General features: G+C 32.0%; 1 protein-coding gene and 3 pseudogenes across 1 annotated transcript; 1 reads left to right on the top strand and 3 right to left on the bottom strand.

The window, feature by feature from the left end:
- Window positions 1-243: 243 nt before the first annotated feature.
- On the bottom strand, window positions 244-1,686 carry LOC137813834 (disease resistance-like protein DSC1; annotated as a pseudogene).
- Window positions 1,687-1,795: 109 nt separating this feature from the next.
- Window positions 1,796-5,533, bottom strand: LOC137813825 (disease resistance protein RUN1-like; annotated as a pseudogene).
- A 2,657-nt stretch (window positions 5,534-8,190) lies between these two features.
- Window positions 8,191-8,844, top strand: LOC137813816 (uncharacterized mitochondrial protein AtMg00810-like). The gene has a single exon (XM_068616259.1). The coding sequence runs from the start codon at window positions 8,191-8,193 to the stop codon at window positions 8,842-8,844; it is 654 nt and encodes a 217-aa protein (XP_068472360.1).
- A 5,627-nt stretch (window positions 8,845-14,471) lies between these two features.
- Window positions 14,472-16,361, bottom strand: LOC137818599 (disease resistance protein Roq1-like; annotated as a pseudogene).
- Between the last annotated feature and the right edge of the window lie 968 nt (window positions 16,362-17,329).

Below are 17,329 nucleotides of genomic sequence, written 5' to 3'. Positions count from 1 at the left end.
ATTTGTGGAGAAAATATAAAAAAAAAATTAAAACAACAAATGAAAAACGATTGATACCCAAGTTCTTTCACTAATGAATTATTTGAGCTCTTGTTAAATGATGAAGTTAGTAACTTCCTCACATGTTGTATCATAGGACAATAACTTTGTGGATCAAAATCTCAAATGCATGTGTAAGACATGAATGAAGAAAACAAAAATATAATAAATAGTAAGTACCTGAGTTTGGTAGTTGTAGCTTGCTCATATATCCAATGATATCCATATTTCTTCACATACACCTTCACATATTGATTTTCTATTTGTGAATGAACTCCAGTCCGTGATCAATTTTGTAATAACATACTTATAATGTTCGTTCCATCTGCAACCATAAGCACTTCTACGAAACTCTTTATCATCCAAATAAAATAGCCACATATGATCTGACTTGTCAATGACTAGATCTTTTCTCAAATTGATTGGAGGAATTCTAGCTTTATGAATGAATGTGTTAAAAGTCTTCTCCTTTTCGTTGCCCATGTGGAATATTGCACAACACATAACACCAATACAACTATAGTCATGCTGAACAGGAGAGGCATAATTTTTTATTGAATTGTCCATGCTCACAAACTGATTGTTGAACCACCTCGGTATTTCACTTCTTGGGATAACACTTTCAAAAGTTGGACACCTATAAGTACGATACCTGACTTTTAAGCATATTGCCTCGTAAGACTACATAGTTATGCGTTAGAAACCGTTTTCCAATAAATAAAAAATATTATAAGAATGAAAGAGGACAAAAAGAGCATGCACATGTATCATCCACGAAAAAATCATGCTACTACATTGTTCCCTCTCAACTAATTTTGGCCAATTGTAAATTATTAATCCTACAACATTTTCATCTTTGAAATATGAGGATTGCCGCTTCAAAATTATTGAGAGCAAGTTGGTTTGCGTAGGGAGATTAAGCAACCATTTTAATTGCTTGCAATGTTGTAAGTTTAAACAATACAATTTGGAAAGGTTCTTGAGGTTGGGAAGTGTAGTAAAATTGTTTCCCTTCAAATTTAGTCATTCAAGGCACCTTAACTTCCCAATGACATCAGGGATTCGAACTAAGTTATAGAAGCTTAGATCAAGTTGTTGCAAAAGAGTGAGTAGGAGAGAAGGGCAAGAAACAACTGACTGAGTCTCTTCGTGCTCTGGAATACAACAAATCTAAAGGCCACAACAATATTTTTTTCTTCAAATGGTTTGTATTCCTTCGTCCATCTAATAACTCATTATTATACAGTTTTGTACAACTGGAGACATTCATAAATTTAAGAGAATTGAGGCCCAATATGGTATTGGGTAAGCTTACCAGGCTTTTGCAGTTTTTCAAATTCAAGAAAGTAAGCTTTCTCAAAAGACCAATCGATGGATCGATTTTTTTGAGCTTTATGCATCCTATAAGTTTTATCTCTTCAAGTTTTAGGGCCTCTCTGGCATCTCAACTAAATCTTCGGAATAAGAGAGATCCAAAAGCTTCAAATTGTGCAATGGCTATAGTGATTAGCAAATAAAAGACAAAATTAATAATGAAATTAGGGTTTTCTTAAATTAAACAAAGAAATTAAAGACAATGTTTGTCATTTGATTGATTTATTTAAAAAAACAAAAAAATTTATATACACTACCTTTGCACCTTTCCATAATCGTTTAATGCTACTCTCATCAAGTTGTAACTCAACTAGTTTTTCCGGATGAAAACTTTGAGGCAAAGATTTAAAAAGATATTTTCTCCAACTAAGATACATTAGTTCATTCGAAAGATGATTGAGACTTCCTGAAAAGTTCACACCATCAAGACTAAGCAAGTTAAGGTATCTAATTTTCGATAGACCTTCTGCACTTAGAGTCCCCGAAAGAAAATTATGTTCAATATATATGACTTCAAGATTTTCAGTTGCCTACAACATTATGGAGAAAGAATAACATTGTAATAATTTTCGAAGGGTTTTCATATTCTAGAAAAAATGACAATGTAAGATTTATACTCAATCAATTATTTTTACCTGATTGTCTAACATAGCTTTCTCGAAATCTTCGTAATCCCACAACCTACTCCACTTTAGAGGCTCCTTAGGTGATTTTTCTCAAACAATACTGTGTCCCAGATCCATCAACAACGCATGCATATAAATATTCTCATTCTCACATGTTATTAGAGATTTTTCGATCAGAGCTAGTATGCCATTTTCATAATCAAATCCACGGATGCTTAAAATTTCCTCCACAGTTTTGTCAAAATGAATCATAGAACCTTCTTCGACTTGGAGGAAGCATGCAATATCAAGAAATATTTCTTTTTCTTCTTCTTTCAACTGATCAAAACTTATTCGTGAAACATTCATAATATTTCTATCTTTATTATATCTTAGCTTACCCAATGCACTTCTCTATTGTGAGACATTTGGACAAACTAAGATGACCCAATTACTTCAATTGCCAAGGGATGGCCTTCAGCATGTGAAAGTACCTCATATGCCAACTCTTCATAATCGCCCAATATATAATTAACTTTGAAAGCATTTCTACAAAACAATTGTATAGCATTTTTTTCACCCAACGGCTGGACTTGATAAACATCATCCACTCCATGTGTCTTCACTATATGTTCATCCATTGAGATTATGATGATTCTGCTCCCTCCACCTATGCATCTACGTATATCTTTGTTCCGTGTGAACAACTTAAGTTGTTCACCTTGATCAACATTGTCAAAAACTATAATGATTTAGAATCTCGATAAGTTTTGCTTAAATCAATAAAACAACAAAAATAGTATTGATGATAGATTCTTTCATATAAAGCCCTAACAAGAATTATTTTTCCTATGCCACCCATCCCACTAATTCCAACAACTCGAACATCGTTAACATCAAGATTTGTTAATTCTTACACCCGAGACTCTATCCCAACCAGTTCATCCTTCGGAACTCTTGAGATTTTGGGACCCAAAATATTTATTATGCTTCCAACAATTTTTTCAATCTGTTCGCACTCTGACCTGAAAATTTAACATTTACAGAAAAAAAAAATAATAACGTAAAGATTCTATGTTTGAAAATATTATTTTCATAAACAAGTATACATTTGGTTTCAATTTAATAAATTGACGGGTATATAACTCATCGCATAATAAATATATAACTGTGATGAATCTTGTTTTGGATATCCCAACCAGAGAGATCGGCCACTTGTGTGAAAGCTGGTCTCCATCTCTGAACTTCCTCCATCTTCACTTCATCTTCTCTTAATCTCTTTTCGTGTTCTGCAAATGCTTTCTCATAACATCCACTCTATTTGCACACCACCAAAGGATCAACATCATAAAAGATAAGTATAATAACACATCTTTCAACGCAGTTACATATCTCCGCCAGTTCACGCAAGTACCAGGTGAAGGAAGCATAGTTCTGTGAGAAGACAACAACGAAAAGTAGAGAGGCTTGAATGGCTTGCAGCAGCTCGGGTGCAATGGATTCACCCTTTTTGAGATCTTCATCATCTTTGAACACATTGATGCCTTTTGTACGAAGAGCCTGAAAGAGAAAAGCAGTGAAGTTGTTGAGCGTGTTTTCACCGCGGAAGCTGACAAATACGTCGTAGATGTGAGTTGGAAGAGAAGAAGAAGAAGAGGTGTATTGGATAGAAGCCATTGGTGAAAGCAAAAGTTGTTGAGAGAGAAGGTGACTGTGACAGTGGAAAGCAAACACGGAAGAAATAGTAACAGGGTGGTGATACTTTAAACTTTTTATTTTTTAATATAACATATTATTATATTCTTATAATTAGTTTTATTTCAGTATTTTTTATTGAAGCTTACTTAGTTTTTCTAATAATTTAATTTATATGCGTTTTCTACTTTTCCACCTTGTTTCTACGAAGGTCATATATAAATGGGTTTGATATTTTGATACATTGCTGCACCTACTTCCATAATAAATATTAATATTTGTAATAAAAATTAAAAAGGAAAAAATTTCTAAATAAAAATAATGCAAAATATTTTAAAGTAAAAAAAATTATAAATTTTTATTAATAATTAAAATATTAATATTTATTAATATAGGGTGAAGATGAAATATGGATGACAAATATTTTTTTATATAAATTTATAGCGTTTCACTTTTCCACCGTCTTTCTACGAAGGTCAAAACAATTATATAATATCATAGTAAAAGTTAAATAAAATAGCCGCGTGATTGTGGAAATTATATAAAAAAATTGCCGCGTATTGTGAAAATTCTACTTTTCAGCCTCTTTCTACAATGGTCATATATAATTTTTTTTGAGTTCTTTATATGGAAGATAGTAATTAAACATAATTTTTAATTTAAATATATTAAATTAATCAAACATAAATATTTATACTAAACACATTATTTTTCTGATAAAAATATGGGTTTTCGCTTATATCAGAATATAAATTTCATTGTGTTTATATAACGTAAACACAATTTGAATTTGAAACATTTTACATAATTGATAATTGAAACATTTTAATTGGTTGATAATTTAGAATAAATAAAGTAATTGAAATTGAATTTAATATAAATTTGTAAAAAAAATAAATAAATAAAAAGCTTCTACAATATAGAATTTTTTTTTGTAAATCAAAGTAATTTCAGAAATAAAAAAAAATATAAATTCAAAAATTGATAAACATAAAATGTAAAAGAACAATTAATATATAAGATGAGATATAAATGTAGTACAGAACTAAAGAACTAGAAATGTAAATAGATAATTACGAAAGATAAAAAAAAATGTAAAGAGATACACTACACATGAAGGTGTACAGTACATATAATCTTTTTAGAAATGACACGTTCAACATATGTCTTCATGTCTTTATAAATACTAATTGAATAACTTCCCAAAAATAATGTCTATCAAAGTTTATATGTTGTTTTTCAAACTTTGAACTTTGAACAGTATATGAACAACTTCTTGAGTCTTGTTAACTCACGGTGTCATATTTATGGTTAATAAATTTTTTTTTCTTTTTATCAGTGAAAATAATGAATAAATATTAAACGTTTTAAAGATGTTCCAACATTATGATATCAAAATAATCTCTTAAAAAATTTCAAAGCATTACATAAAACATATTTTAGATTATTAAAGGATATGATACAAACGTAATAGAAAAATGTTAATATTAATTGTGTCTTCTCAAATTTTTAGTTGTTTTTCTTTATAGAGATAAATAACCTTTATTTTTTTCTTTGTCTGTTATGATTCTAGTATTTATTGATTGATTATGTCTTTCTTTAGTTAGACCTAGAATGAGTGTACAACTTGTATAAATTCAGACTATTCGTTCTAATTCCAAAATAATAAAAGAAATATTCATTTTTATAGCATTTGCCTTCCTTATACTCTTTTGTTCATATTTGTTCTATTTTATAATATGGTATCAGAACTCTGGTTGCTACATTTATATATGGGTGAAGTTGTTGATCCCTCACAAAATCTTTGTTCACCTTACCATGTTATTTATCAGATAATTCATCCTTGAATAAAGTTTGTTTTCTCGTTACACAACAAGAGAGACAATTTTTCTTTTGGTAATCAATACAAGACATTGATTGCTACTAGCAAAGGAGGTTGTAAAGACAATGCTACGACCTATGACATAGGTGGTGGATATGGAAGAGGAAGCTATGGAAGAAAATATATTTACAAAATTTGCAGTCATCGTGGAAAGACAAGACATACCATTGATACATGCTATAAAAAACATGGCTTTCCACCTGATTTCAAATTTAAAAATCAGAACCCTGATCAGAGTAATGCAGTTTTTCAGAATACAAATTTTAATAATAATGTGCAGAATCATGAAGGCTCAAAGTTAGAAGTGGAGTCTCAACAAATTGGTTTTACTCCTGAGCAGTATCAAACATTGTTAGGTCTTTTACAATAGCTCAAATCATAGTGGTGTTACTGATCACATTTGTTCATCCTTAACTTATTTCGTTTCATAACAACAAATTCATCCTATTTCTATTAAATTACCAAATGGTAATCAAGTCATTGCCAATTATTCTGGAAGTGTTTTTCTCAATCAAGAACATGTCATAGACAATGTTTTATATATTCTTTGCTTCATCTTTAATCTTCTTTCAGTAACAAAATTGATTGATAAACTATCTTGTGTTCTTACCTTTGATTTTAATGGCAGTCACATCCAAGACAAAAACTCCTTGAAAATAATTGGTTCTGCTAAGATGCAAGATAGACTTTATATACTCAGGATCCAATCTTACCATAAACTTCAAATTAAACCCATCAAATCTACACACATCATCAATACTGTTAATGTCAGTGCTAGTGATCTAGAAACCCTTTGGTATTTTTGATTAGGTCATATTTCAAATAAATGTATTGATGTTATCAAGATAAATTTATTTTTGTTAAATATAAAAAATCTTTTGTTTATGATGTTTGTCATTTTGCAAAGCAAAAAAAGACTTTCTTTTCCTATTAGTACATCTAAATCAAAAAATGTTTTGATTTGATTCATGTAGATATTTGGGGACCATCTTCAATACCATCAATTCATGGCCATAAATATTTCTTGACCATAGTTGATGACTATTCGAGGTACACATGGATTTTTCCTTTAAAACCAAAATTTGAAGTTGTCAAGGTTTTGGAAAATTTTGTTGTTTTTGTTCAAACACAATTTGAGACAACAATAAAAATAATAAGAAGTGATAATGGAACTGAATTTTTCATGACTAATTTCTTTGTCAATAAAGGAATAGTACATCAAACATCATGTGTCAATACTCCACAACAAAATGGTATAGTTGAAAGGAAACATGGTCATTTATTAAATGTAGCAAGAGCTCCCATGATACAATCTCATTTACCCAAAATTTATTGGTCATATTCTGTGATACATGTTGCTTATATTATAAACATGCTTCCCACACCTGTTTTAAACTATTCTTCTCCTCATGAAATGCTTTACAAAACTTAAGTAGATTTTACTGGATTTAAGGTGTTTGGTTCTTTATGTTATGCTAGTACTTTGTCAACCAATAGAAAAAAAAATTGATCCAAGGGCATCAAAATGTGTTTTTATTTGTTTTAAAAGGGGGACAAAAGTATATATTTTGTTGAATATTCAATCAAGAGAAATATTTTTGTCTAGGGATGTTGTCTTTTACGAACATGTTTTTCCATATCAAAAGGTTCAAGATACTAGCAATGAAACTAACAGTCCTGACATTTATGATCAAATTTTGTTTGCTGAAGATCAACCTGTATTGAGACGGCCATCACAAGCCATTCTTGAACCTTGTGATAATGCAACTTGTGATAATGCACCTTGTGATAATGTTGAAAATAATAGTGATAATAAATGTGAGTCACACATTGAGGTTTCAGAAGAAGTTTGTTCCCATATAGACCAAAATCTCAATGAAGATCATGAAATAGGACAAAATTCTGAATCAGATCCATCTGTCCGAATGAGTACAAGAATAAAAAGACCACCTGAGTATTTAAAGGGTTATCATTGCAATCTTAATGTTTCCAATACATCTTCAAGAGTTAAATATCCTTTGAATTATTTTTTGTCTTATAACAGTTTATCGCCTTCTTACAAATCTTTTGTTATGTCTATTTCTTCACATGTTGAGCCAAACACTTATTTTGAAGCTGTGAAACATGACTGTCGGAGAAAAGCTATGCAATGTGAGATATCTGCTTTAGAGTCAAATCAAACTTGGGAGACTACTCTTCTGCTTAAGGACAAAGCTGCCATAGGTTGCAAATGAGTATTCAAAATAAAATATAAGGCTGATGGGACAATTGAAAGGTATAAAGAAAGGTTAGTAGCATAGGGATACACACAAACAGAAGGCGTTGACTACCTTGATACTTTCTCTCCAGTAGCAAAGATGACCACCATAAGGTTGGTTCTTTCTCTAGCTTCTATCTATAATTAGGAATTGAAACAATTAGAGATAAACAATGCCTTTTTACATGGAGATTTGAAAGAATATGTATACAGGGTTGCTCCTCCTGGATTGACTTCTATTCTACCAGAAAAATTTTGTAAACTAAAAAAAGGCTTTATATGGCCTTAAGCAAGCCAACAGAGAGTGGTTTTCCAAACTGTCATCCTTTTCGCTTTCTATGGGATATACTCAATCTATGACTGATCATTCCATGTTCATTAATTCTTCTGAAGGATCTTTTACAGCATTATTGGTGTATGTGGATGATATAATATTGGCAGGAAATGATAAAGAAGAGATTGCTCGAATTAAACAAGCCTTGAATCACACATTCAAGATTAAGGATCTTGGGGATTTAAGATATTTTCTTGGTCTAGAAGTAGCAAGAAGTAAAGAAGGAATAATGGTGAATCAAATGAAATATGCATTGGAATTGTTAACAGATACAAGTCTTTTAGCCTGCAAACCTGCATCCACTCCTATTGATAATCATGAAAAAATTTCTTCTAGTGGAGGTATTCCTTTCATAGATATTCAAGCCTACAGAAGATTGATTGGAAGACTTATGTATCTCACTAATACCCGACCTGACATAACATTTTCTGTGCAACAACTTTCTCAGTTTCTTGTTAAGCCTACAATTTCTCACTATACTACAACGATTAGAATTCTCAGATATATTAAAGGAGCTCCAAGTCTTGGTTTCTTTTTCTCTTCCAACACTTTTGCTCATCTAAAAGCCTTTTGTCATAGTGATTGGGACACCCGTAGTGATTCAAGACAATCAGTGACTGGTTTTAGTGTGTATCTTGGGAATTCTCTCATATCCTAGAAATCAAAGAAGCAAGGCACGATATCAAAGAGTTCTTGTGAAGTTGAATACAGGACAATGAACACGGTTACATGTGAAATTCAATGGCTAACTTATCTTCTTCAAGATTTTAAAGTTTCTTTTGAGCAACCATCTCTTTTATATTGTGACAATGACTCAACAAGATAAATTGCAGCAAATCCAGTGTTTCACAAGCGTACGAAACATATAGAAATAGATTGTCACGTTGTTAGGGAAAAATTAAAGAAGAGTCTCATCCATTTACTTCCCATTTCCACCATAGAGCAACTGGTTGACATTTATACCAAAGCTTTAAGTCCTCAATCTTTCAAGAGTATTTGTTAAGCTGGGTCTCATTAATATTTGCTCCCCAGATTGAATGGGGATATTAAAGGATATGGACACAAACGTTATAGAAAAATGTTAATATTAATTGTGTCTTCTCTAATTCTTAGTTGTTTCTCTTTATAGAGGTAAATAACTGTTCTCGCCAGCTCGAAGTCGGTCGGAATCCGGATGAGCTCCTGACGGCCTCCCTTCAAGCTTTAGTAGATCAGCTTCTAGAGAACGAATGAGGGCTCCTCCTACGATTACACTTCGACGCTCAAGTCAGTAAGAGCATAAAATTTTGTATATCTAGTGAGTATAATGTAAAAAAGCAAGTTGAAATACTCCCTGGGGTGATCATTTATTTATAAGGCCTCACGGGCCTCCTCTTTGGATCCCGACTTTCTCAGGTATTAACATGTCATATTAAGGTAACTTTCCCTAAAATCTCAATTTAAACAATGTAATCATGGATATTGAGCGAATCAAATTATTTAGCGGTATAAATAAGAATATTGTGCAAATCAATTAGAGTATTTAAGCGGTATAATTAAGGATATTGTGCAAGTAAATCAGAGTATTTAAGCGGTATAATTAAGGATATTGTGCAAGTAAATCAGAGTATTTAAGCGATATAATCAGGGATGTTGCGCCAACGAATCAGAGTATTTATTAGATTTGGCAAAGCCGTTTTACGATGTTTATTTTGCTAAGACTTTCGGATTGGGCTTAGGTCTGGAAAATGTTAAGACTCGGAAAAATCTGGAGCAGATTGGAATGTTAAGACGTGTGATTTTTCGATCGTTTTTGCTGTATTTTTTTTTAAATTGCAAGGACGTTTTGCCTTGTACTCCACCCTTTGCCTTAATGTTTTATCTGCGTATTGTAAACTTTTCGGCGTTTTGAGCCATGGTGACTCTATATTTATATATGTATCAATTTTTTTCTAAATTGGTCATTGCGCTTTATGTAAGAGACTTTCGAGAGACTCTGACTCGAAAGTCACCAGGTCGACCTCCTAGGTCCGAAGACGCTGTACTTTTTGGGTTACCTTGATCGTATTCGATTGTGTGATAAAATCACGACTCCCAATTCTGGGTTACTCTTAATCGCATTCGATCGTGTGAGTATGTGTCTTTAAGTACTTGAATAAGAAATCATAAAGCGCATAAACTAAACAAGGTGTTTTGATCGGATTCGGTCATCTGAGTATGTCACAACTCCCTATTTTGAGTTGTTTTTAATCGAATTCGGTCATCCGAGTATGTCACAACTCCCTGTTTTGAGTTGTTTTTTATCGAATTCGATCAGCCAAGTATGTCACAACTCCCTGTTCTGAGTTGTTTTTGATCGGATTTGGTCATCCGAGTATGTGTTTTTAAGTATTTTGAATCAGAAATCATAAAGCGCGTAAACTAAACAAGGTATTCGAAAATGCAGTTTTATTAGAGTGCGACCTCGTTAAAAACCTTTGAGAAATTTTTAAAAAAACTCCAGGGAAAATAGTGTCGCGTTGAAAAATGGGGAACAAATTACACTTAGCTGAAGTAGAAGCGAAGCCTCGAAGCATTCCATTAAAATGTTCTCGCCGGCTCGAAGTCGGCCGGATTGCGGATGAGCTCTTCTTGGTCTCCCTTCTGGTACTCAGTCGGCCAACTGGATGAGGCGCTGGTACTCAGTCAGCATTTGGGCTTGGAAGGCCTTTAAGTGAGTCTCGGGGTCTTCCAAGCCTGAGAAAGAGGGCATTTTTGGCATCATGTAGTGCGGGGGAATTGGTTCTTCCATATTGGCCTGAGAGAAAGGACGGGGGTCCCTCCGCCATCTCCCTTGAGCTCGGTCCGCGGGTCCTGCATCTGTCCTCCCTTGGAATGTCCTCTTTAGATCCTCATTAACTTTTTGCAGCTCCTCGTGTGCCCGAATGGAATCCTCCATCAATCGTCTGGAGGCTTCGGCCTCGTCTCATAAACTTTGTTGTTCGGCTGCAGACTTTTCCTGGAGGAGTTCCTGAGCGGCTTGGAACTCCTCAACTTGTCTTCTTGACTCCTTGTTCTCGCATTGTAACATGCGCATTGTCTCCATTACCTGTTGTAATGTGACCACCTTTTCGGCTTCAGGTGTTGGTGTCTGTCTGGTCCTCATAACTTGTATCTTTCTGATATATTGGGAATGGTTGTGGGAACCGTTTTATCAGGCCCCACGGTGGGCGCCAAATGTTCTCACCGGCTTGAAGTCGGTCGGAATCCGGATGAGCTCCTAACGGCCTCCCTTCAAGCTTTAGTAGATCAGCTTCTAGAGAACGAATGGGGGCTCCTCCTGCGATTACACTCCGATGCTTAAGTCAGTAAGAGCATAAAATTTTGTATATCTAGTGAGTATAATGTAAAAAAGCAAGTTGAAATACTCCTTGGGGGTGATCGCTTATTTATAAGGCCTCACGGGCCTCCTCTTTGGATCCCGACTTTCTCAGGTATTAACGTGTCATATTAAGGTATCTTTCCCAAAAATCTCAATTTAAACAATGTAATCATGGATATTGAGCGAATCAAAGTATTTAGCGGTATAATTAAGGATATTGTGCAAGTAAATAAGAGTATTTAAGCGGTATAATTAAGGATATTGTGCAAGTAAATCAGAGTATTTAAGCGGTATAATTAAGGATATTGTGCAAGTAAATCAGAGTATTTAAGAGATATAATCAAGGATATTGCGCCAACGAATCATAATATTTATTAGATTTGGCGAAGCCGTTTTACGATGTTTATTTCGCTATGACTTTCGGATTGGGCTTAGGCCTGCCTTTTCTGCCAATCGGTCCAATACCTGGCAAACCTAATCGGCCCAATTCCTGGCAGTATCGGGACGGTACAATAACCTTTATTTTGTCTTTGTCTGTTATGATTCTAGTATTTATTGATTGATTATTTCTTTCTTTAGTTAGACTTAGAATGAGTGTGCAACTTGTTCTATTTTATAATATGCACGAAGTGGACTTTAAGCCTAACTCAACCCTTAAACTGACTCATGAGGTGAGGTTTGCACCCTTGTATACAATGAAATGTATACCATATTACAAAGTGGATTTTAAGCCTAACTCAACCCCATAAAACCGGCTCATGAATTGAGGTTTGCATCCACTTATATACAATGAAATGTCTTAATCTCTAGTCGATGTGAGATCTCCAACATAGATCTTTGCTAAACTTGTCTTTACCTCTTGGCATAATGCAAACAACCGATCATTAATAGTTTTAACTAAGTATATATAAAAAATCAAACTAATAACGTATTTAAAAAAACATCGAACAGCTAGTTCAAAAAAACAATTCAAGAATCCAACAATAGAGTTAGACAAACAGATTTTTACTAAACCAGAATTAGGGAGGTTGATAAATTATTTTTATGTTATTTTTATTATATAAATACTCAATCCAATAATTTCTTTCAACCAAAAATTAGGAATGTTTCGTTACTTCTATATCTAGTCAATTCATATAAATTGATTAATTTATAACTTATGGATTTATCTATTTCTTGCAATCAATGCACTACACTACTCCAAAAATGACATTTTTACATCAGTTATTTATGATTATTTGATTAACATATAGTTTTCTCACACTTGCACAACTATAAAAAAAGGTGTATAGATAACAATTTTAAAAGACTTATCGTGACAACTTCCAAATAATTGTATATAGAGATATCATTAAAAATATTAAATTTAGACGATGGTTTAACTCATCGTCTATATAACAAAAAATTGCGTTGTTATGACTCTACATTTATGATGTTTTCGGTCAAACCATAGTCCTAATTATTAATTAAACAAAAAAAAATATGCACAAAATATACGACAATAGAATTAAAGTGATTGTCTGTTAGCCCACATAGATGACGGTTGTAATAATAACCGTCATGATGATAATTCGTTGATATTATAATCCCTTTTAGTTCAGTTTATTTGTTAAATTTTACGAATTTATTAACATATACACGTTAAACCAATCAGACTAAACAATATCATATAAAAATATAAATAATATACAAAATAGTTACTAACATATCAAATCAAATTGTAAATTAATATGTAATATTTAGAACAAATTTTTTAAAATGTAATATCCAGAGAACTTTTGCTATAGGATTTTAAAAATAAGTTCTCCATAACATATGAAATATGAAATAGATTGTAAAGCATGACATTTTAAAACAAAATCTTTGAATCAAGTTTTTAGAATAAATTTTTTTAAATATATGAAATACTTTTGGAATGAGTTTTTTTTAATAAAATTTCTAGACTAATTTTTCATAAAGTAAATAATGTCTAGAATAGGTTTTTTAAAATAAGTTTTTCAAAACAACTCTTTTTCTGTTGTTTTTCTTCTCTAAGAATGCAACAACGTATGATGGAAAATGGAAGTGTAAAACGATGGTAATGGCACTGTGCACATAGAAATTTAAAATCTGTTCCATATGTGATATAGGCAAGTTTGTGAGTTCATTAATATATTATTTTAAAATTTATACATTATCTATTTTAAAATATATACATTAAAATTGATTTATTAAAATTTAAGTAAAAAGATATAATTTAAATTACTATAATTTTTGTAATATTAAAAATATAATAAAACTATTTTAACTTAAATAATCAATATTTAAAAATTAAATTTTAATAAATGATTATAATTGAGTAATTAAAAAGATATCCTTTCCAATCAAGATACATTAGTTCATTCTAAAGATGATTAAAATTTCCTGAAAAATCCACATTAATTTAATAAGGAGTCTAATTTTCAATACACCATATGACCTCGCAATCCTCACAACTTGCAAATCATATCCAAGATATATGTCCCAAATCTTTCAACAACCCATGCATATAAATGATCCCATCTTCACATGTTATTAGAAATTTCTCAATCAAAGCTTGTATGTCATTTTCATAATCAAATCTATGGATGCTTAAAATCTTCTCCACACTATCCTTAGAATAAATATTCATTACAAGAAAATCATTCATTGAATAGAAACCAATTTTAGAAAAAAAAATAATTAGTTGTTATATTGACTAAATTAAAGACCATTTTAGAGACTACAAAAAAAATTTGGTTTCTAAATTAGTTTCTATTATTGATAAATAGTTTCTAAATTGGTATTTAATTAGTTACCAAAGTTTTTGCTACCAAATTTAGAAGTTAAATAATTGGTAGTTAAAACCTTGTTAACTAATTAGATACCAATTTAGAAACTATTTATCAAAGATAAAAACTACTTTGAAAAGTAATAATTTTTTTAGTCTCTAAAATGATTTTTTATTTAGTCACTATAACAACTAATTATTTTTTGTCTCTAAATTTAGTTTCTATTTAGTGATTTTCTTGAATAAGGATTTAATATCAAGAAATATTTCTTTTCCTTCTTCTTCCAACCGATCAAAACATGTACTTATATCACGAAATATTTCTTTTCCTTCTTCTTCCAATTGATCAAAACATCTACTTATGTCAAGAAATATTTCTTTTCTTTCATCTTTCAACCGATTAAAACGTCTCCTAAAATCAAGAAATATTTCTTTTCCTTCTTCTTCGAACTCATCACAATATCTACTTAAAACATCTATAATATTTCCACGTTTTTCACGTCTTAGATTATCCAATAAGCGTCTCCACTGTGAGACATCTTGACCACACAAAAATGATCCCATTAATTCAATTGCCACAGGATGACCTTCAGCATGTGAAAGTAGCTCACGTGCCACCTCCAAGTAATTTTCGAATTTATAATGAACTTCATCTTCATCTTCATCTTTGAAAGCATTTCTATAAAACAACAGCGCAGCACTATTCCTACTCAACGGCAGGACTTCATAAACATCTTTCACTCCATGTGTCTTCAATATAAGTTCATCCCTAGAAATGATGATGATTCTGCTCCCTCCACCTATGCATGTACGTATATCTCTGTTCCTGTAAACAGCTTAAGTTGTTCACCTTTATCAACATTGTCAAGAACTATAAGTGCTCTTGCTTTGTGCAGTCTATTCCACACCCAATATGCTCCATCAATAGCATTAAAAATTTTAAGATTTTTCTCATTTAGAAACTGGGAAATTAGCTGCTTTTGTACGCCTAATGAACCAGTATCTCCATAAATATTGCTCATATCATCAATAAAACAACGAAAATCATACTGATGAGAGATTCTTTCATATAAAGCCCGAGCAAGAGTTGTCTTTCCTATGCCATCCCTTCCACTAATTCCAATAACTCGAACATCATTAACTGACTCTAAATGCAGAAGATTTGTTAATTCTTTAACCCGAAACTCTATTCCAACCAGTTCATCTTTAGGAAGTCTTGACAATTTTGGTCCCAAAATTTTTATTATCCTTTCAACAATTTCTTCAATCTGTTCACAGTGTAACCTGAAAATTTAACATATTTTAAGTTTGAAAATATTATTTTGATTAAACAAGTATAGATTTGGATTCAATTTGCATGTGTTTTGTACTGTTTCCGAAATTCCTAACATCTCTGAATTGTAGGTTAGAAAGGAGTAAATAAATTCAAACTGTGAATGTTGAAACGAGAAAGGATTACTCACTTGTTTCGGATATCCCAACCAGAGAGATTGGCGACTTGTGTGAGAGCTTGTCTCCATCTCTGAACTTCCTCCATCTTCACTTCATCTTCTCTGAATCTCTTTTCGTATTCTGCAAATGCTTTCTCATAAGATCCACTCTGTTTGCGCACCACCGAAGGATCAACATCATAAAAGATAGGTATAATAACACGTCTTTCATCGCAGTTACGTATCTCCGCCAGTTCACGCAAGCACCAAGTGGAGGAAGCATAGTTCTCTGAGAAGACAATAATGAAAACTTGAGAGGCTTGAATGGCTTGCAGTAGTTCGGGTGCAATGGATTCACCCTTTTTGAGATCTTCAACATCTTTGAACACATTGATGCCTTTTGTACCGAGAGCCTGAAAGAGAAAACCAATGAAGCTGTTGCGCGTGTCTTCACCGCGGAAGCTCACAAATACGTCGTAGGTGTCTGTTGCAAGAGATGAAGAAGAAGAAGAAGAAGAAGAAGTCATTAGAGAAAACAAAAGTTGTTGAGAGAGAGAGAATGGGTGTGAAAGTGGAGAGCAATCACTGAATGAATAAATAGAAATTCAAGTGAAGAATGGGTATTTATTATCACGTTGGCGCGTTTCATTATTCCACCCTCTTTCTACGAATGGTCGTTTTTATGGAAGCTTCTCCCACTTAGCTTTTCTAATAATTGCCGCGTGGTTATGGAATTGCAGAACTAAATTTTTTAAATAAGCTTTTTAGAATAAATTTTTTAAAATATATGAAATACTTTTGGAATGAATTTTTTATAATAAGAATTTTATTAAGAAGAAGAGGTGTATTGGATGATGGCGATAGAAGCCATTAGAGAAAGGAAAAGTTGTTGAGAGAATGGCAAACTCTGAATAAATAGAAACAGGGTGGTGATACTTCAAAACCCCCCATATTTCACATTCCAATAAATTATTATTTTAATTATATTTATTTTATTTTTTAATATAAAATATTATTCTATTATTGTAATTGGTTTTCAAAGTTACGTACGTTGTTTACTATTTCAGTTTTTTTCATTGAAGCTTCTTCCACTTAGCTTTTCTAATAATTTATGCGTTTTCTACTTCCCCACCCTTTTCTACGAAGGTCAAATATAAATTTATTATAACGCTGAACGCGTTTGACTATTCCACCCTTTTCTACGAAGATCATATTAATTATATAATGTCATAAGTAAAAATTATATAAAATAGCCGCCTGATTGTGGAAATTCTACTTTCCAGTCTCTTTCTTTCTACGAAGGTTGTGAATGTATAACTCAAAAAAGAAAATGTGAGAATCATACAATACAATAGAGGTAACAATGCGGGGCCCACACTTGACTCCCAAAAAGTAAGTTGGGTTGGCTTTGTGGGTTGATTTTTCTAACCTGTCTTGCATAAATGTTGCCCTCCGGACTTGCGTGTTAGCTTGCATAAGAAATATTTATTAAAAAAAATAATTTTTTAAATAAAATTTTTGAATTATTTTATTTAGATGCATTAGGTAAATTGTCTCATAATATTATTTTCATGAAACATGCATA

The sequence above is a fragment of the Phaseolus vulgaris genome, chromosome 10 (assembly GCF_000499845.2).
Source record: "Phaseolus vulgaris cultivar G19833 chromosome 10, P. vulgaris v2.0, whole genome shotgun sequence".
In the NCBI taxonomy this organism is placed as follows: domain Eukaryota; kingdom Viridiplantae; phylum Streptophyta; class Magnoliopsida; order Fabales; family Fabaceae; genus Phaseolus; species Phaseolus vulgaris.
Note: the sequence above shows the minus strand (reverse complement) of the source record. Positions and strands in the feature narration are given on the sequence as shown.

What these genes read in the sequence shown, in the direction of transcription:
- LOC137813816 (XM_068616259.1), top strand. Translation starts at nt 8,191, where the DNA reads ATGGGATATACTCAATCTATGACTGATCATTCCATGTTCATTAATTCT.